Below are 21,563 nucleotides of genomic sequence, written 5' to 3' on the forward strand. Positions count from 1 at the left end.
ACTCCAATGCGATTGTAAAACACTGATGTTACAAATTTGCCCATTTAAATACCTTACTCTGAGGTCGAGCGGCAATTTAAAACCGCCATTCATTCTCGCCTATGTCAATAGAGAAGGCAGCAGGATTTCATGTCCTATTAGCAATCATGACCTAATCAATGAGCTGTTCCTGAGAACAGCCAACGGCTAATTACGAGGGCCGCTCTGCGTGCCATGCCATTCAGGTAACCAGTGGTAATTAAAGAGGAAGAGATATCTGTTGAAGGTTGTTCATATGGCACAACGTAGGCCGTGCTAGTGAACTGCACAGATACTCCAGGGTGAGGCCTAATTTGCTCCCGAGCAAATCAATAAAACCATTTCATCTCAGTTGCTATGGAACAACATATACTAAAAACACAATGAACATCACCGTGGGGAAATTTGCACAAGGAATAATCTTACTGCTGCTATTTTGAGCAATGTCTTGTTTCTTCATTTGGAAAAGAAAGAGGCCGAGTGTTGTCAAGGACATTATGTTTTGTTCTACCCTCAGAGGAGTCTACATCCCCTTTCATTAATGTCACGACAAGAACCAACGTCAAATTACTTTTGTTGTACAACAGTAAGAAATAAAAAAAACATGCACTTTGTTGTAAAAACGATTCTCGCTATATGACAGCCAACAAAACAGTTATTCATTCTGTGATACCGATCGTAAAAAAAGGCGGCTGGGTACTAGGAGGTGTGATTTTTAATACCTTTGGGAATCTGCTTAACTGTACTAGCTTCCATATGGTGCTCCACGCAAAAATATAACCGTAAAATAAAAATAATTAGCAGGGTCCTCTTGTGAAATAAGTCATTCACAAATCTTTTGATAGTCAAAAATCTGTATACACACACACGCGCGCATATATATATATATAGTTTTTTATTTGATTTTCTTTGTTATTTTATATTAATTTTCTGATTTATTTGATATTAATTTAGGATAGGAATATATAAGCATTTTCAGCTCTACCTATACCTTTTCAGTCTTTCTGTTTTCTATATTATATAGAATAATATTGTATTGTATATGATTTGATTGACTAAATAAAATACACAAATACAATTCAGAAGAAAGACAAAAATGCACAGAATTCAACATTTGCCCAGATTCGTTCTAGTTTGCGCCTCATCTCCGTGTCTCTCCTCCATAAGCCCACCCTGCTTCAACAGCGCCGCTCTGACTGCAGTGGTGACCGGCCCTGTGTGTTGGGAGTGCATGTGTGCGCCTTTGACAGGTCAGAGGTCAGACTTTGCTGCAGTTGTTAATTCAGGCCGCCAAGAGACGGAGTTGACATGGAGCGACTGGTAGGGGCCATACGTTTAAAGCTGATGAGGGTCGTGTCAACACAAAAGGGGGGAAGGGCAGTCAAAAGTGTCATATCTCATCGTGGCTATTTTTTGACTTTAAAAGTCTGTCGCTCAAACGCAAATGTTGAATCCTGTGTGCCTCACATGTTTCTATACTTTGTCTAATGCAAACTACCAAACAATATCCACTGGTAAAGAGGCAAACTGATTGATTTAAGTAAACTATAGAAGATATTTGCCGACTACCAACTATGCCATGGCCCTGCTGAGACTCCGCCCACTCCTCCTCTCTACCTCCATCTGCCTGATGGACCGTGGAGGTCTGGATCTGGAATATGCCGACTACCAACTATTTATTCACTCTGTCATATTCATTGATTGTGTTGTTGCTGTGTTTTAATTTGTGTGTAATGATTCCTTCTGGTCACATGACATCTATTACACCTGTCCATCTGGAGAGGGATCCTCCTCTGTTGCTCTCCTTTTTTCCCCCTGAAGGGTTGTTTGGGAGTTTTTCCTGATCCGATGTGAGGTCAAAGGTCAGGGATGTCTATATGTACAGATTGTAAAGCACTCTGAGACACATTTGTTATTTGTGAAAATGGGCTATACAAATAAACTGAATTGAAATCTTTATTTGATGTTTTAAGCATATCTTGTAAAATAAACATTTTTTTAAATAAACATTTTGTAAAGGGAAATGACAAACATATCACAGAAAAACAAACAGCAGCATCATCGTCTCTGGCAGTTATATAATTGTTAGTTGGAGCGATCAATAACAATAATACCGATCACAAGATGTTGATGGGATAAGGAATGATAGCAATGAAAATTAAAACATTTAAATAGCTAAAAACAACACTTACAGAGGGAAGTAAATTGATTAAGAGATACATAAATTAAAAACAAGAAACAAAAACAAAACTCCAAATAAATGAGGGTGGTTTAGCTATTTAAGGCAATCTGATAAAAAGACTACTTTAGAATATATAGCAGAATAATTCAGTAGTTTGACAAATGGTTTCTATTCCAACATGATTGGCAGTTAATGAAGCTCAACCAGACACAAGTAAGGATGATGGTCTAGCAGTAATTCAGAGGACACGTTTTTTTTCTCCACCTTCTTTTGGCTATGAATGAATAGCAGGAAAAGAGAGGGGGATTGTCTCAGCCTGCCAACCGACTCAAATAGACAAACAGCAGGACACGCGCTCGCTGCCAGACAATCCACCATCACGGCAACTGTTGCCACGGCGCAGAGCTGCCAACCTACTTTTGATTAGCGAGCGTCTTGGATGCGATTGGCTGCATATGAATGGCGAGGTAAAGAAGGGTCTTAAATGTTGTGTAATTAACCTCTCCACTTGCACATATTCCACTTCATTCATCGCCACTACTGACAGCCTCCTGTCAGCAAACTGCACCAATCAGGCTCTAATCTGGGAGACGGAGAGGGAATACAAAGCCAGCGTTTGGGCTGTCGCCACTGTGGAGCGTCTGATGAGACAACGCACTGTATCCCACAATGAAGACTCACTACTGCGATGGAAAAGCTCAAGGGAGACAAGAAAAACACCTCACAGCTATAATCATCATCATCTGCATGTGGAAATGAAAACAGGACACATAATCAGAAGGTGTGAGCGAGAGGCAGACGAAGGCACGATCGATAGAACAAGGCTTCGGCTGATTGGTGGATTAACAGAGGTGTGACAATCTCATTGTATTTTTTTTTTTTGGCATGTTGAAAATTGTGAATGTGATTGAGACAAATACAAAGACAGTGGACAGACATAACTAATATATACCGTCAGCGCTCATGACGTAGCAAGAACTCGCACAGTGCTGCAAAGATGCTCACATGGCGTGAGGTTGAGCAACACGGCTATTTCAAGATATGGTATAGATGCAAGAACAGGGAGTGGTCTGCCAATTTGTTTCTTGTTACTTTGGCTGTTTTTATATTCTGCACACAACACTACGATCGGGTATTGCCAAGTCCAAAGTCAGCAAACAAATCAAAAGAGCATATTGTGTACGGATACTACCGAAGATAGATTTCACACACTTGAAGGTTAGAAAGAAAGAAAAAAGTTAGAAAGCTTAAACCAATGCATAAATATTTGAGAAGGAAACCAAAGCCCTGAAAAATCAAACGCCACTCTTCAACAAGATGCATTACACGATTATTCCTGGTGAAAAGAAGAAGAAACACAATTCCGCTATCCAACGAGAACGAGAATCCAAATAATCTTCCCAGTAGCCATAACGGTGACCTGAAATCACATTAGACTTGCTTTTCACGAGTCAATTCAATTCGGTTTATTTGTATAGCCCAATTTCACAAATTACAAATTTGTCTCGGAATCACAATTCATCCGAAAAAAGATGGAAAGTGCCAATGCTTTTACAATTTATACATGTATGATCAAGAAGGCACAGGCTGTAAGAAAACTAACGTGCCAATCATAGCGAACTGAATGTGAAGTCATCCAAGCAGGAAGAAAGGGCTTAACAATAAAATGTGTCCTGCAATCTGCTGAGGCAAGTATCCATCACACAGCCTCTCAAAATGCAATCCCAAGGTGGTAATCTTTCTGGAACTATATGCTGATTGACGATTTCATTGAAATATTCTGATTGCGGCGAGTAAGCAACACTCCACACTCAACATTTAACCCTCCTGTTACCTTTAGGGTCAATTTGACCCCATTCAATGTTTAACGTCGGTGTTCTTCGGGGTCAATTTGACCCCAGGCTGTTTTTCACTGTGTTACACATATAAGAAATATCAACTTTATTATATATTTAAAGGGCTATTTAGGTCGTCAACAAACAAACATAAAGTACCTCACACTTAAACTTGGGAAACAATATTAATTCTAATAATTTTCTGGAGGTTTTAATTGCTGGGGTCAACTTGACCCAGAGGGTAAAATATGTCAGTAAATATAAAGGTAACTGGAGGGTTAATTCCATTTAACCGCTACAACACTGACAACCACGATTTGACTTTACGTTTCATATCTAGGTGTGTGTTTGTTTGACCCCGGATCTCCACACAGAGAAAGGTAACAGATGAAACGGCGTCAGACACGAGCGTTTTTCTTGGAGTCCTTGGGCTCCGTGTCAGCTCAGTGGAGAGAGGAGCCACCCTGCAGCCACCAGATGGCTACGAAGCCTGGTGGCCACTGAAACTCAAACGTAAAGGAGGCTGTTTGTTATGAAGAAACGTCTTCGGATAGACTCATTAAAAAAAGGTTTTCTTCATCACGCCTGCCCATCTGTTAAGAGAGCACAACCTGATGGAAAGACGGCTATTCAGTTTCAATGTGCAATTAACAGCGGCATCTCAGTTAGTCAATTACTCAGCTTCTTCTCTGGGAAAACATTTTTTTTTTCTCATTATTATTATTAAATGGCATTTAAAAAAAAGTTGGAAACCTTTTAAAACAAACAAACAAACAACAACAAAGACCTGCATAGGACAACACAAGTCATTAACCTGACTGTTGTGTACTGCAACCTGCGCAACTCCTGATGTAACACGGACATTACCCTGTCTATGTTTTCTGTGTATAACCTTTTTTTAAATGATGAATATTCATTGCACATTAGCCTCCTCACATCAGAATTCCGAAAGCACTTTAATAGTGTTTCTAAACAAAGCCTTTATGTAAATCAGCACTTATCTACAAGCAATCTGGACCCAGGGACTACGCGACCACTGATAGAACAAGGTCAGTGCATGTGGTGGAGAAAGGAGTTCTCCCCATCACTCTGACAAGGTCAGTGCGTCATGTACGGAGCAAACACAATGAACTCGGGAGTAACTCACATTTGTAATCACGAGCTGTCGTCGATTCTGGCCGAGACGTGCTCGACGACAGAGAACCAAACCGAAGGATGAGGATGTAACGCTTCATCCATGCAAAAAGAGAAAAACATCCGACTCTCCCGTAACTCATCGGTCCACCGACACTTTGACCACGGCGCACAGCAGCAGACACCGGTCTGCGAGCACATCTTCATCAGCGCGCTCGTTACCTTGCCAGCTGTCAACAGGCTGATGAAATTATGACCCGCATCCGGCCCGTCCGCCCACTCGGGGAGTCCAGTGACGGTCATGAAAGAGAGAGGATTCACATCACAGTTTGTACCAGAATAAATGAGTATCGCCCTATATCATCTACCTCATTACAACGTGCTGTATAATGTGGCAATGCTTGTTAGTTCCCGAGCATCTCTTCCCCCGAAGCGTGCTATATTACACAGTAAAAAAGGTTAAATCTTCAGTCGTCTCTTAATGGCTAATTAATCCACTTTCACATGATGGGATGCCTTGGTTTGATTTGCCGCCTGCAGCATTCTCAGCTCAGCGGCATGTCGTCGGACTTGTACGGCCACCCATCCTGAATTTACAGTCCACGTGGAGGAAAGCCTCCAGGACCAGAACTCTTAAAATGTTTCTGTCTTGGTGCAAAACTCCTCACACATGCACTCTGTTATGAGGATGGAGATGTCAATGGTTACGACCCCCCTGAAGCACGACCACGCAGGCAGAGACTGAGAGCGTGCGTGTGTGTGTGTGTGTGTGTGTGTGTGTGGCTGATAATTTAAGGACTTTTCGCCACGGCAGCTTGTTTTAATTACGGCGAATAAGTGGCTGCATTTGGTAAGGTTTATGGGTCTTCTTCAAAGTGCAAGCCTGGTTGAGACAGACCAATCTGTGGGACTGCAGAGCTGTAAATCCAAAAGTGAGCAACTGCTACGTCTAACAATGCCCAGGGCAGGATGCAGGCCGCCCAACACACCTTAGAGTTCAAAAAGCTTTCCTTTGATACGTCTGAAGCTAATAACATTCAGTCCAGGCCATGATGTTATCTAAAACATTTAAACAGCTCCAAATCTAATTTAAACCAAACATTTGATCATGATCATTTACTTTCACACAATGCTTTTTTTTTACTGTACGAAGCCTGAATGCATTATAATGGAACTTAATGGAACCTCCGATAAAGTGTTAGCTTTAACATGTCGCTAAGCAGGACATTTAGTCCTGCTGGTTTCAATGTGGATGTGTTGTTCACAGTGTAACATTATCAGGGTGCAAGTGTTTAACTACAAGTGTATTGTGCTAGTTTGCACATGTGCAGCACCCATTGTGCAGGATGTGTGGTTGTTGTTCCAGTATTGTGTAAATGAGCTGATAAATTATATGATAATAACGTGACATCGGATCGGTTCATTTACCCAATCCAGGATTTGAGGTTTTTGTAGTCTCATTTAGTTAACTAAATAAACAAAATGAATGAGGAACATAACTTTAAAAAACGTAAGCTTATGTTAACCGGAGACCTTATTTCAGACGCTCTACCAAAAACCCAGGCCCCCAATGTCTGAATCCTCAGGGACTAACTGACATCACCTGGTCCATATCATATAATCTCTGCTTGCATTCCTCCAATTTCATGTGTTTTTATGTTCCATCTTTAATGTTTCAGAGTAAATGTAATGTGCCGTTTTTTTACATTGCTACTGCACTAGTAACCGTATTTAACCTTGCAATGCTATGTATTATGGGTAATTCCCTTAGGCAAAGTCTGCAGAAATGCAGATTTACAGAAAGGTTATATAAAAAGGGCTCAGAATGTCAAAGAGAAAGCCCTCAAACACTCAACAATTTGACATTGGGACAGCCCTAAAGCCTCCAGGACTTGGCAGGAGCGCGCCTCAAAGTCTGCGAGTCCGTGATTGTGGAGATTGTGATTGGGCCCCATTGACTTCGAGACAAGGGAACCAGGAGTGCAAAACTGTGAACGAATGTCCTGGTGTTGGTCTCATTCCTGCAGCACGTTAAGTCAGCAAAAAATAATGGAAACAAAAGACGCGAGACATGAAGAAAGGTAGAGATATCAATTGGACTCTCGGAGAGAGGAGTGGGTAGAGTTCCAACACAGGGCCATTGTTGGGTTGGGGTGAGGGGTGACAGGAGACTCCTGACTTCTCAGTGAACTCATTTTGAATTCTCATACAACATCCAACTCCCTCCTAATGATGAGCCCCGAGGCAAAGTGTGCCGGGACACACGAGACCGACTGTGCTCGGCAGCCATCAGACATCTGCGGCGGCCCGGGCCAACTGTTACCACTCAGACACACACTTCCTGAAGAGCAACCAGCTCCAGCCTGAGCCGACAGGCTCTTGAGTAGTTTGTCAAAACAAGGCTTTTGCAGTCTGCCAAATCACTACAGGATGAAGCAGGACTGCATAAAAAGATAGAATTTCCTACATCGCATGAGTCAGAATTGGGTGTGAAGAGGTTCCTTTGTACAGTAAATCCCTGGCACCGTTATCACAAGTGTCAAAAAAACACCCAAGACTGAAAGCCCAAAAAAAATTTAAAATCACCCAAAGAATTTGATTTGAAACACTGACCAGCTGGTCTTGCAAGCCCGCCAAATTAACCTCTTTTGCTTTTGATTAAAACAGAATTAACCAGGAGGAGGCAAGACGTTATTGTATAGCAGGGTCCAACACTCACACACACACACACACACACGTGCACGCGCACACATGCACACCTGGCTAGACCTCGGCTCAGGTTTAAGTAGGACAGAGCTATGAATGACACGAGGTCTCCAGAGTAATGTCGGCCAACCAATACAGAGAATATGAATGTCCGCCAGCTAACTAGGTTAGTTAGTTAGCTGGTGAGTTGAACCACATCCTAAATACTCTTCCCTCCAACGTTAGTGGCAAAGAAGTTCAAAGGGCTGCTGGTTGGCTTTACATGAACGTTAGCCATGTGAGATATCGGTCTCTACCGTGGTGCTGGTGCACATTCAGCAGGGACATACATTTTTTTTAAAGTAAACTGCAACATTTCTTACCTGGCACAATGTCCCGGTTTCACGCCACAGCAGACCACGTGACAGTATGTTAATGACAGTGCCGCCGCTCCCATAACGCGCACTGCGCGCTGTGCGTAAGGCACAAAGTCCTGAGGGGGCACCAACAAATAGTCAACTAAAAAAAATCATCATTTATAATAATTATAATGCCGATATTATTTCAGTATAGAAATATTAGGCACCTTTTCGGCATGTATATCACAAAACAGGCAGAACAAGGGATATAGTTAATTGCTCAAAAAAAGTTACGCTGCTTCATGTTTTTCAGTATTTATAATATAATCAGAAGAAAAGTTCATGTTGAATATGTGAATCTTTTTTATTACACTTTTTGTTTAATTTATTTAGATTTTGTGTATAAAAGCTGCTTCTCAAGACTCTGACTTGGAGACATGAATTACATCTTTTGAGGCTTTTTAAAACTACTTCTCACCAGACTTTTTTATTTCATGTTTATACATGAAAGCACTGTCTAGTATTTTTTTAAGTCTGAAATTACTGAAAAGTTATTTATGTTGGATTACCTTGTATCCTTCACTTCACTTGGTTTATAATTGACTGTAAAAGGGAATATTACTGACTAGTTGTGTTGTGCATACTGTGCTATTCTGAACTATCTCAGGTTCAAACTACACCATCTTTTCATTAAATACATTTGAGAAGTTGAAAATGTTCCTCGATTTAGGTCTCAGCTTGTCATTCAGAGGTGATAGTGCGTCCCACAGTCTGTAGCCTCAATGTTCCTTTTTGTGTCTAATGTGTATAGTAATATTCAGACCAATTCAAACTTGACAACATAAACATTCATAATTGGCCACTTTGTATTTCCTGTTGATTTGATGGTTAATGCAGTTGATAAGAAACCTTAACTTGGACCAAAGCTGGTGCCCTCGTAACATAATGGTGAGTATAAAATGAGTTTGTAAATTGCATAAAGAAAGAAAATGAAAGTGTGTAAAAGTAAAGCGACACCAACGTCCATGTGTCAAATACTGGATTTAATTTCTCATGTTATGTAGACAAGAGTGTTTGGAATATGTGAACCAGGAAAAAACATGAAACTCTGATTCATTAGTAAGAAGAAACATTTTATTCACATGTACTGTAAAAGTAAAACACAAGCTGCCGTATCATACATTTATACACAAGGTTTGAAAATCCTATACAAAAACAAAGATATTCGAAAATATGGGTTTTGATATGAAATATGACCTCACATATAATAATTCTTGGAAAAAAGGTCTTGGTTTGGTAATAGTTATTTACTTTATGAGCCTTACCCAACATTAGTGAAAATTGAAGTTATTGTAAAAAATTAGAATGGTAAAAATGGAGTAGAAATCATTCTTCAAAAATGAATAAAAAACCTCATGCAGCATCTTCAGAGAGGCCCTGAGTACATATTTGTAAAACAAAGAAAACAAAGTCATATTTGTAACAGATATAGAAATCAAACATTCTAAAATACAACAAAGCCAGTTTGTTTGACTCAACAATCATTTTCCACGATCATCTTTGTTCTCTGTCAGCCGTTTGATTCTTAACAAGCACATTGTGGCAGCTAAAAAGAGCTGATATCATGATTGATTTTCATAAACCATGTCATGATCATTTACTATTATTCATTGCATCATTTAACAAGAAACTAGCAATACTTGAGTCTTTGTTTGAGACACTGGATCACCTTTGTTGGTTTGCCTATTTTTTTAAAAGAAAGAAAAAACGGGACCAACGAGGACAAACTGTTGCTGCCCTCAAGTCAGCATTGAGGTTCTTACAGGAGTTGCAGTAAATGTATTGGAATGCATAGAGCCGAGGCTTGGTAGCACTTGAAAACGTGTCGTGTAGGAGGCCAGTAGACTTGTGCTATTTCCTCTGTTCCTTTTTGTTTTACAGTGTAAAGAGAGCACCCAGTTCCAGCCCATTTGGAGATACATGATACATCATCAGTGTCACCAGTCATCATGCCATCCTCACAGGCGAGTGTCACAGGAAAGGTCGCGTCTCTCAGGGTTGCTTGACCACACACTGTATTTAGGGCACCGGAGTGAGTGGCTGAATCAAGAATAATTGCCCACTATCCATCACAGTGGCCCTCTGATTGATATGTTTGGGCGTAATCTCTCATTTTCAGTGAGATAAACACGGGAAAGGACAGCTTGAACAAGCCCTCCGTCCCCCAACATAACTGCTGCTTTACCTTAGTGAATCCACTGAGACCCATTTCGGTCAAGGCAACTGGAGGGAAAAACATTCACTCAACCCTGCTAGCTTGCACAGGCCAGCTGGCAGGCGATGAGTGACAACAGCAAATGCAGTCCTTGATGAGATAATATAGTCCAGTTTCAAAATCTAGAAAACTACAGAACCAGAGAGTTAAAATAAGGCGCAAGAGGCTGAATGAACATGGATAAAATGCTAACTGAGGTTTGAAAAAAGAGAAAAAGGCAAAGTCTGGGAGCGCAATAACATTAGCTTATTGCTTTTTCTTTTTTCTTTTCTTTTTCCTCCCTTAAAAGGATATTTGTACACACCACGTAATCATATAAATACACTATACAATGCGATATAAAATATTTTTCTTAAAAGCAATATGTTCAGGGTTTTCAAAGGTATGCTTAGGATACCCGCACCGTATGAAAAAATAATGACTCAAAACAAAACAATACAAAAGGCACTTCCAGGTGTTGTTCATTGACTCTAGAGTAAGTGATGGCCACTGCATTGGTGCTCACGTTTAATTATCTGCCATTAAAACATGTCCCGAACAACGAGGCACTGTAGCCGGGCGGTTAACATTTCCTCTGTTTTCATGCAAAGATCCACTCTCATCTCATCTCCGTCACTTGCTGTTCCTCATTCCAGTGAAATCTATAGACCGACTGCTACATTTAATCATCCTTTTGTTTTCTCACTTTCTCATTTCTCCACCTCAACTTTCTTTTGTCCTCAGACTTCCATCTCACGCAGTCCCTCCTGAGCACCAGATGTTGGCAAGCTGATGTCAAAGCAGGTTACCATCATGACACGGGACTTGCATAGGTTGACACAGAACTCCAGTTCCTCTGTGGCCTGAGCCAAGGCCTCCAGGTACTCTGGAGACTCCTTATCCAAATGCTGGTCCACTTCAACTGTTACAAAAGGGGAAATGAATGTTTGGTTAAACGGTTTATCATCAAATAACTTTAAAGGTTTCGATAGAAACTTAAAGTAAAAGAACATTGAGCAGTCACTTACACTCTCCCATCCACTTGCTGGGGTCCATCATCAGTCGGGCCTTGGTGTCATCGAGCTCCTCCAACAACACCTCATACTTTGCCCTCAGTTCCCTCACTTGCTGTTGCCTTCTCTCCAGCATCTTCAGCTTACTGTTAAAATACAGCAGGCCCTGAGAGAAAAATAATTGATGTTTAATTACAACTAGCTCAAAAGTTTAGTTGACTGAAGTTGCTGGAAGTATAAAGTCAAAAAAGTTGAAACTGGCACAGCAAAAAAGTAGGAACGCTATCAGTAAAAGTCGTTCCTAAAGCTGAAATATCGATTAAATGGACAGTGGATTAAAATAAACAGCAGGTGCAATCAATTATCATTTATTTTTCGTCTAAAAGGCCAAGTTGTTCTGTAATTGTGGGAATTGTTCAGGTTTTGTGATGTAAACATGTCTGTTTTCTCCATTGTAGGCTGAATAATAAACATGGTAATGAAGCTAGTGTAACACAGCCAGTCACCCATAATATTAACTCACCGTGTCAACATCCTGGAATGGTTGCTGAAGACAAGATTGGGGTAAACAGAAAAAAGTATTTAGCATGTCAAACAAGACAGAACATGAACAGAATGAATTACATATGAAAACAGCATCGTACTATTTACACATACTGAAGACACAAGCTACTGATGCACATGCACAAGACTCTGATTCCAATTCTGAAATAGTCAAAAGTAATTTCCTCATTCAGGCAGTGATGGCTGGCAAAGAAAAAACCAAAAGATATTTTTTCCTAATTGAAAGTAAATCAAACCACCATGTAGCTCATTTAATATCATCACTCAACACATCCCTGTCTGGTTGCTGATAACTTGTGGGAGCAGTTAATGATCCACAGGAGAGGAGTCAGCTATAAAAAGCGATCCGGCTTCCAGTGATGAGCGCTGAGTTCATTTGGGCTGGTGTTGGACTACCCTCCATTCATCACACATCCTTTGAACAGTCTTCTCACATCATCTTTTTAATTTTACTCCTCCTACACACCACCATCGTCAGCAGTAAGTGGAGTCATCGCTCACTTTTAAACCAATTAACCCTTGTCAGTAATTGCCTCCTGAACTCTTGACATTCCTTAGGAAGGCTGCCAAAATTCCAAGCTCATGGAATCTGGACGCAGACATTTAACTCCAGGATTTGCCACTGAGCTGACTGAAGGTCAGATGTCTGAGACATACCATGACTGTCTTGTTCTTTAAAAAGAAACTGGGAAGAAGTGCGCTACGACGTTCCCACAACGCAAGTCAATGTGGCATCAATGTCGCAAATGCAACATATGGCTTAGCAAGAAGATTTAACTGGACCATGACCCAGACAAAATATTATCGAAAACAAGTTCAGCAAGCTGTACCACCATGTCGAAGAAGTGATTGACCCTCTGCTCACCTCTGTGGTTTCCTCCAGACGTCGCCTCTGGAGTCGCTCCACGTCATCGATCTCATACACCTTGATCTCAAAGGGCTCCTTTAGAGGCCCCGACATAGGAGGCAAGTCCACCCACTGGCCGGCTGTGCCCACCTTCTTCCCCAGAGAAGAGGACTCTGGCAGGGGTGCCGGGATGAGCCGTCTTCTCTGGAAGCCTGCAAAGCCATGCATATGGTCAGGTAGGCACCAGTTGCGTTAGTGACACACAGTAGTTGTATTTGCTAGGATTTATGAATAAATATGCATGAGTGTCACTCTGAGATATGAAGAGGTGCGAGGCCTTACAGAGGCCGGCAGAATTGGAGTGATTGCATATTTATGAGGGTTTCAGGGGTGGCTGTTCTGTACGTACACAGCCCAATAATTCAAAAGATTGGTTTAACAGACATGAATTCAAATGGTTCAATTTATATATATATATATATATATATATATATATATATATATATATATATATATACACATATATACACTACCGTTCAAAAGTTTGGGGTCATCCAGACAATTTCGTGTCTTCCATGAACTCACTTTTATTTATCAAATGAATTGAAAATTGAATAGAAAATATAGTCAAGACATTGACAAGGTTAGAAATAATGATTACAATTTGAAGTATTAATTTTGTTCTTCAAACATCAAGCTCAAAGGAAGGCCAGTTGTATAGCTTATATCACCAGCATAACTGTTTTCAGCTGTGCTAACATAATTGCACAAGGGTTTTCTAATCAGATATTAGTCTTCTTAGGCGATTAGCAAACACAATGTACCATTAGAACACTGGAGTGATAGTTGATGGAAATGGGCCTCTATACACCTATGGAGATATTTCATTAGAAACCAGACGTTTCCACCTAGAATAGTCATTTACCACATTAACAATGTATAGTGGGTATTTTTGATTAATGTTTTCTTTATTGAAAAAACAGTGCTTTTCTTTGAAAAATAAAGACATTTCTAAGTGACCCCAAACTTTTGAACGGTAGTGTATACATATATATACACAAACGCATGGCTATAAAAAAACTGATCCAGGTCACTGCTGTATGTGTTCAATTCATCTTATTTGATGATCACACGGTTCAAAGTCGTCTTGTTTGAAACATTCATTATTATTCCCCATATATGCATGAATAATGTATTCTGCTGATTCAGGGGGAGAGAAAATCCAATGAAACACCAATACGTGGAAGTAATGAGAATGGATTCATAAAGTTCCTTTGAGAGGGCATTCATATTCGAGAAGCTATTTCAATGAGTGTAGCTTCATGGACAAGCACTATTTGATGTATCTCGCATATCACACATATCATGCTCGTCAGTACGATATGTGTGAATAGTACCTGCATTGAAACGTGTCAAACCCTCGAACCCACATTTGTTTCTCACCATTTGCTCTCTTCTTGGGATACTTGGAGCTCCTTGTTCTGCCTGAAGAGGACATGCCACTCTCGCTCATGGAGTCGTGGGCAGAGGAAGCACTGCCCGTGGCTTCGCTGTCCCGGATCATGCTTTCGTATCCGCTGCTGCCACCACTGTGGTAGAACAGAGCCGTGCGGCCCATAGCCGGGGGCAGCTCCCCGCTCAACACACTGCTGTTGTCACTGCCGTGACCGCTGCTGTAGCGTTGAGGCCGCCTGGGTGCTGTGATTTTGCTGTACGGAGACGGCAGCATGGCTATGGGGGATTTGCCATCACTCGCATTCACGCCGCTGTCATTCCCGCTGTCTGAATCTCCTGAGCCTCTCATGTGTTTGCCTGATGGGTTGCCTGTTGCCAGTTCGATCACACGGCTGTTGGCAGCCCTCATGGCTTGCTTCGTGCCCATGATGGTTCCTCTCCCAGTCTTACTACTGACCGCAGCAGTGGTTCGAGGAGCTGATGTCCGTCCTGATGGCGGTAGGTTGGCATTGGTATTTCTGGTCATGGGGGTAGCCAAAGATTTGGTAGAGGAACTTAGGCCCTTGGAGTTGTTGACTGAGAGCGAGCGTGCCTTACTACCATTGGCTGCTCCCAATGCTCTAGGATTTACAGAGGCTTTTACTTGACCAGGTTTGCTAATACTTCCTCCACTCGGGGATGATGGGCAGGTAGCGATAGGAGAGCTGGATGAATTAGGAATACCCAATCTTGGAATGGTCCTGTTGGATTTGCTACTGCTGCTTCCCAGACTTGCTCCACTATTCTCCCTCCTGAGTGTAGGTCTGGAACCTGATAAGGACAGGCTTTCACATCTTTCTAGGGACATTTGACTTCCATAATGCTGCCCAGCCTCTCCTCTCAGGCCTCTCACCTTCAGACTGGAGGTAACTTTGGCTGTGTTGAGGCTGGAAGTTTTGAAACTGGTGGAGTCTGCTCTGTGATGTACCTCAAGCTCATCCTCGGATACAGCTGCCCTTGCCCCAAAGGTCCTTCCTGTTTCCCCATATGCTGACTTTAAGGCACTCTGGGGCAGCAGGATCTTGGTCTTGTGGTCAAGACTGGACTTTCTCACTGGAGGAGGAGGAGGTGAAGTGCAACCTGGTGTAGGGAGATTGCTTGTTTTCTGTGAGCTAGCCTTGTTGTTTTTCCCCAGGGAGGAGTATTTAAGGCTTGTGGTCGATGCAGTAATATCTTGGGTTCCCTTGTAATCTGTGGAGGAATGGATGACGGACACTGTTCCCAGGGTGGTGGCACCTCGTCTCAGCTGAGGCATTTTGCTGGGTGGATTCTTAGTGGCTGACTTCTCACAGCCATCGACCACCCTCTGGGATAAGGTAGACCCCTGCACCTTGGTTGGCCGAGGTACACTGTTGCAGTTGTTGGATGTTTTGCTGGAAGGGATGCCACTGGGGGGATTTCGGAGAAATTTGCTGGTGCTGCTTGAGTCGGACAACTGAGGCTCTTCGTGGTTGTCAACACGCTGCCAAGGACTCTCCTGCTGAGATTCTTGCCTTGGTGGCTCTCTACTGCTGCTGTTGCTACTACTATGAGAGATGGATGAGGTAGGTTTAATCTTCCTGGGAAGACTTGAGTGGACCATGGAGGGGCCCTGTGGAAGTTGTGAGGAGCTGAGTGAGTGAGCTTTAGTTATTTTGGATGTCAATCTGAGGGAGCCTTTGGCTGATTCCGGAGATGCGGGGCACTTTGTCAAGGATAGTTTGCTTGACGCAGCACTATCACTGTCTTGTTCGGAAAAACTAAATCCACTGTCATTTAAGGAGTTCTTGGCATCTTTTGGAGAGGGCACACAGTGGAACATATCCAGGGAATCAAAGGAAAAGGCAGCCTCTGGTCCCATGTGTTTGGCCTGTGGTAGGAAGACGTCTGTGGAATGAGCCCCTTCACTCTCCAAGGTGCAGACACTAACCTCACTCAGCCAAGAGCTGATAGATGAACCCCTGCTATCTGTACACTCTATTGCCCCTTCCTGGCGAGGTGTGACCACTGCGATGTTTATCTCTGATCCTCCCATAGCCGACGTGTAGGCGTCAAATTCATCATTGATGCTGCTGATGATGCTGACTGGTCGGGAACCAGAGGCCAGGGCCTGAAGGGAGCAGTCACTGTTAAAGCTGATAATGCTGGATGGCCGACCCATATCTACAAAACCGCAGATAGACAGCTCCTCCACCACGGTGAACACCAGCTCATCCTCTCCATTCAGCTCCACGGGCTGCTGCAAGGTCACAGTTGCTCGAAGGATATCCCGATCCAGACATCTTTCCATGAAGGCAGATCGCACCTGGCACACCTCCACCGGAGCTCTGAGCAGAGGGGATGTGTATGGATCCCTCCTTTTCACAGCCTGGTGGCTCATTCCTACCGGAGGCATTCTGGTGCTGGATCTTTCTTCATTGCCAGTAGTGTCCTTGCTGGAGTCTCTCTGCTGTGAAGGAGATGGGGCTGGCTTGGGCAAAGCTTTCTTGTTGAAGTACACCTTCTCCCTCACCACAGGCTCAGAATCAGGCCCCGAGGCCGTTGCTAGATTGTTGGTGCTTTCTGAAACCAAGGCTTTCTCCCCATCAGCGCTGGTTCTGTCTGATGGTATGCATTGTGTTTCGGCATTGTCCAGTTTAGATGTAATGGTGGGACTGCAAGTCGGTTGTGTGCCGTCTTGGGTGCAAGAACTATTCTCTACAGTCTTTGGTGAAATGGAACCTTGGTTCTCTTTAGATACGTCAGTCTTGGGGCTAGCCTGGCCTCGCTTGTCCTCTCCAACAAAGGCAGTGGGTTCTTCACTGCCATCTATACACTCCAACCTCTCCTGCAGCTCAGCAAATGTGTTGCATTTAAAGAAATGGTCTCTGTCCCGAGGGCCGTCCTTTGCAGACTTCTTTCTATTCAGGGAGGGGATGATTGGAACAAAGGCAGGTGGGCCTTCATTGTCACTAAGCTCCCTGTCCGAGATCGCAGTTCCCCCAGGGCCTACGTAAATGACAGTGTCACAAGACTGTTCACTACTGGATGAGTAGTCTGGGTCACTGAGCATGGACGGCAGATCTGGATCCAGGGCTACCGTCCGAGGGTGGAACGGCCTGAGGTGGGGCGGCCGGCGGATCCTTCCTTCCTCACAGGAACTTTCCCCTCCAGATGAACTGGATGCATACTGAAAAGACGCAGAAGAGAAGATAGTCTTTGGGGTTTAAAAATGATCTCATTAAGTGATGACAGTAATGTGATTCTACTAATGTAACAATCTTTTTTTTTGCAAAACCATTTCAATCCTTATAATTCATAGTAGCTTAATTTCTTCACAATTTCATAGTAAAATCAATCGTAGGACAAATATTAATTCTGATGACATTACCAGTCGATATTTATCTAAAGGTTAAAAGTGCACATCAATACTCACACAGAAATTAATGTCAATAATACAAATTGCTGTATGTGGACTGCATTATAATCATGCCTGGGACCAATACTAAATTAATACATGCTGTCATTCACCCTAATTATCTGGAGCATATATTTCTCTAATCCGAGGGAAGCATTACACACTTTCTTGAGCAGTGGTATTGATTACATGATTATGCGTTGAGGAGCCGAGAAAAACTAGCCCTGAGTTACTGCACTAATAATAATCTTTCATTTGCAGAAGCATTCACACATTAATTTTCTTAATAGCTAAAAGGTTACAGGAGGAAGAAAGATTTAGGGACGTGAGTCGTGGCATGAAATATGATGAATGCAATCAAAGTTGTACATGCACATTAGGAATGTAATGGCTGTAATAACAACACTTACATTGTAATATTAAAAATAATAATTACTCTACATGTATAAAAAATGTACAACAATAGAAGGAGAACAGTTGTTACAGGATTATTCACTTAAATTGCTAAATAACCAATTGTAAGACTGTAGCGCTGGATATTCATTCACTACTCACTGTTCATTACTGCATATGTTTAACCATATTCATTGATGCTAATCACTTTATCGGTGTACCTTAGATTTCTTCTTCCTCATGCGGTGGATGCGGGATGCCAGCTGGATAGTAGTGAGCGAGTCAGCGTAGTTGGCGGGGGAATCGGAGATGTGGGCGATCATGGTGGTTCTACAGTTGATGTTGCCAAGGGACTCCCTCAACAACATTGTCAGTTTGCTGTCCCTACACGGAGCATTTACATTGTTGTTAGCAAACGGCAAAGTAATATTTTAAAAGGACAATAAAAGGTAGCTGACATAATTCCAGGAAGAGCCATTTGGAATTCTCTGAGCTGACAAAAACTCCTATGACAAGCCATTAATCTCTTCATACCTGTGTAACTATAATATAATCTTGTGCAACACTAGTGAAAGCTATTATACGAGGCAAACTAAACTAAATAAACCGTCACAAAGCAAACCTGTAAGCCTGACGACACATGCAGCAACTCGCCTGAAACTATATAGACACAACTTCAGAGGCTAAAACACAGTAAAAGAGACAGTTAAACTAATGGTGGTTTTCTTACCTGTAAGGTACATGTTTTGCTCCATTTGCCAACGCCATGATGACATTTCCCAATGCATTTAGAGAAAGACACAAGCCTCCCCCTCCATCTCTGCTTTTACTCAGGACCTTTTCGCAGCTCCCCAGGTCGATGAGGTGCAGCCTGCTCCGACCGCCTGACACTGTGACAACGACACAAGACCAACCAGGTTAGCGCAGCCCAGACACGCCCTCTGGGAAGTCAGTTCCTCATGCACAGTGCCATGATGACAGGACACAGTTTACGCTTGATTGTCAGAACCTTCTGATTTATTTACGATTGGAATTCATGATTCCCAGGCTGAAGTCACCCAAATTGCAGCCTGACTGGTAAACGTCCACCAGATGTGTAACTATACCGGTAACAAGGAGCAACGAATACATTCCCTTTGGACTGATTTAAAATACAGCAAGAGGGAATTGGCTGTCATTGTAAAAATCACAGGGCTACACATTGTTATGTGGGTGACTGGTGTAATTGCGACTGCAGCAGCAACACATTAAACTCCTGTCAGCAAGGCTTCAAAGCATCATTCGCTTTCGATCAAAGCATAATACATGCTTACAAACCCATTTCTGTCTTGCAGAGACCAAAACCAATTCATTCATAAACACAGCAAATAAGGGGGCTTGTCCGATGTTTCATTCACACTTGTCGTAGACTTCTCCTCCATCGAGCTCACAAAAGACACGCCGTGTGATTATATTGTGAGAAGGAGAAGGTCACCTTCGAAATTAACGCACGCGCGAGAACATCGGTGTAGAAGTGTTGGGAAATTGCAAAATGACCATATAGGTCGACTTGTTGGAACACTGCTAGAGTTGCAGACCAATTAATCTCATGGTACTGACTTCCTCCCTTGCCGCTCTTCTCCATGCGGTACTGGTAGATGTGCACGGTGAACAGCATGTGGGAGTTGCGGCGCTCCTCCTCCTCCACGTCGGGTCTGCTTGTGCTGCGTGCGGCGATGGCGGCATCCAGGAAGAGGGCGGCTTTCTCAGCCGTCGGGGCGCGAAGCTCACTCTGATTCTGGAGCTGTGGGGGGGAGGAAGGAGACAGAGAACAGGGTCAGGGCGAGCAAAGGAGACCACGTCGGGCTCGAGAAAGAGGACCGATATGAAAAGGGTACTGGAGAAGAGAGGGAAGAGAAAGAGAGGGGAGACAATTAATTGGCCCCCGGCACACATTTCTTGCCCATTACATTGAGTCTCGAGGGCGATTAACAAATCAGATATGCGCACTGGGGGGGGGGGGGAGGATTAGGAGAGGTAATGGTGGAGCAGGAGGCAGGGGGCACTTCCCTCAGCATGGATGTGATGAGGGTTGTGGTGAGATACAGAAAGAGAGGAGAGAGAGAGAGAGGAGGCAGGGGACATGAAGGGAGCCCACACGTGGCTGTTGAGAAGACGGAGACAGAGTTCCACAGAACTGCACGTCCTTTGAAGTCAGAGTCCATGCAGCTCCCCAAAAAAACAACATCTGACAGCAACACCTGTGAGTGCCTTCAACCCGACAGTCTCCCACCATCCCCCAGTTACACTTCTATTGTGCTGTCGAGGGCTAGCGCGAACACACGGGTAATAGATGCTGATGGATGCTGACAGGAGAGTCAATACAAAGATAAGAAGAAAGCCATCAATACCACAGTTGGGTTTGGTGGGAATAAAAGCAGGGATTTAAGAGGCGGGTCGGATAGAACGAGGCGGACTGAGAAGTCCTGAGAGATAGAAACACACACAAGAAAAGTTCACATTTTTAGGAGAGGAAGCGGTAGATCGTAGACAGAAACAGATCAATACTAAGACTTAGACTGTATAACCCGCAGAGAGAATGAAAGGGTCATTGAACCGAGAAAGAGTGCGGAGGTTGAATGCTTCTCACCTGCGTGCCACAGATGGGATCCTCTCTCAGGTGGATGCCAGGGGACTGGCCCTCCTGCAGGCTGCCGGTGGACACCTCAGACAGCAAGTCCTTCAGTTCCTCATCTTTCCCAAAGATTTCCACCGCAGACACTCGGACGGAGAAGCGTGTGCCCGTCTTCTCTTTGCGCTCAGTGATGAGCTTGAAGAGCCAGGAAATGGCACAGGGCACAATGCCGAGGCTCTGAGTGGAGCTGTCTTTGCCAATCATGGTGTATGTCTTGCCTGAGGACGTGTGAAAGAGAGAGAGGAATGGAAATGGAAATATTGCCTTGTGTCTGAAAGCTAGCTACACTGGCTATTTGCTCAAACTAAAATGACTTAAATAGACTCCAATATTGGATGTTTTCTGAGCGTTACTGTGTTTAACAACTGTGTTTGACCAAAAATAGCTAATGTGGGGCTTTTGTCCAGGATGTAATATTCAGTACGTGCAAAATAGAAAACATTAATCCGAGGACTCATTCCAGAAAGAGTTTTCTGTGGATGATTATACCTGGTGGAAACAGCCGCATGAGGAGCGCAAGCCCTTCAGCCTAAGAGCCCAGGCCAATTACTAAGATTTTAATTACAGACTGAGCCCTGAGGCCTGCATGCAGCACTCTGCCGCTCACCCCCCTCCACAGACTCACTAGCCATCCTTTCCTCCGCTCTACCATTCCTCGACTCCCCCCAGTGCCCCACTAAGCCAAGTGTGGCCATCAAGTGCTGCTAACAAAGAGCAATGAGAATTTTCTTCGGC

At 43.2% G+C, this 21,563-nt stretch overlaps 1 protein-coding gene across 2 annotated transcripts in view; it reads right to left on the reverse strand.

Annotated features, from left to right (window-relative positions):
* Window positions 1-9,325: 9,325 nt before the first annotated feature.
* kif26ab (kinesin family member 26Ab) overlaps window positions 9,326-21,563 on the reverse strand; it is a 68,414-nt gene continuing 56,176 nt past the window's right edge. For both annotated transcript variants that reach the window (XM_056427110.1, XM_056427111.1), the window contains 9 exons: window positions 20,784-21,046; window positions 19,754-19,937; window positions 18,885-19,044; window positions 18,376-18,538; window positions 14,335-17,533; window positions 12,910-13,103; window positions 12,004-12,027; window positions 11,496-11,646; window positions 9,326-11,389 (listed from right to left, as the gene is read on the reverse strand). In XM_056427110.1, the coding sequence (XP_056283085.1) occupies window positions 11,208-11,389; window positions 11,496-11,646; window positions 12,004-12,027; window positions 12,910-13,103; window positions 14,335-17,533; window positions 18,376-18,538; window positions 18,885-19,044; window positions 19,754-19,937; window positions 20,784-21,046 (4,520 nt within the window). In that variant the 3' untranslated portion in view covers window positions 9,326-11,207. The remainder of the gene's footprint in view (window positions 11,390-11,495; window positions 11,647-12,003; window positions 12,028-12,909; window positions 13,104-14,334; window positions 17,534-18,375; window positions 18,539-18,884; window positions 19,045-19,753; window positions 19,938-20,783; window positions 21,047-21,563) is intronic.

This window comes from Pseudoliparis swirei, chromosome 11 (genome assembly GCF_029220125.1).
Source record: "Pseudoliparis swirei isolate HS2019 ecotype Mariana Trench chromosome 11, NWPU_hadal_v1, whole genome shotgun sequence".
Lineage (NCBI taxonomy): Eukaryota > Metazoa > Chordata > Actinopteri > Perciformes > Liparidae > Pseudoliparis > Pseudoliparis swirei.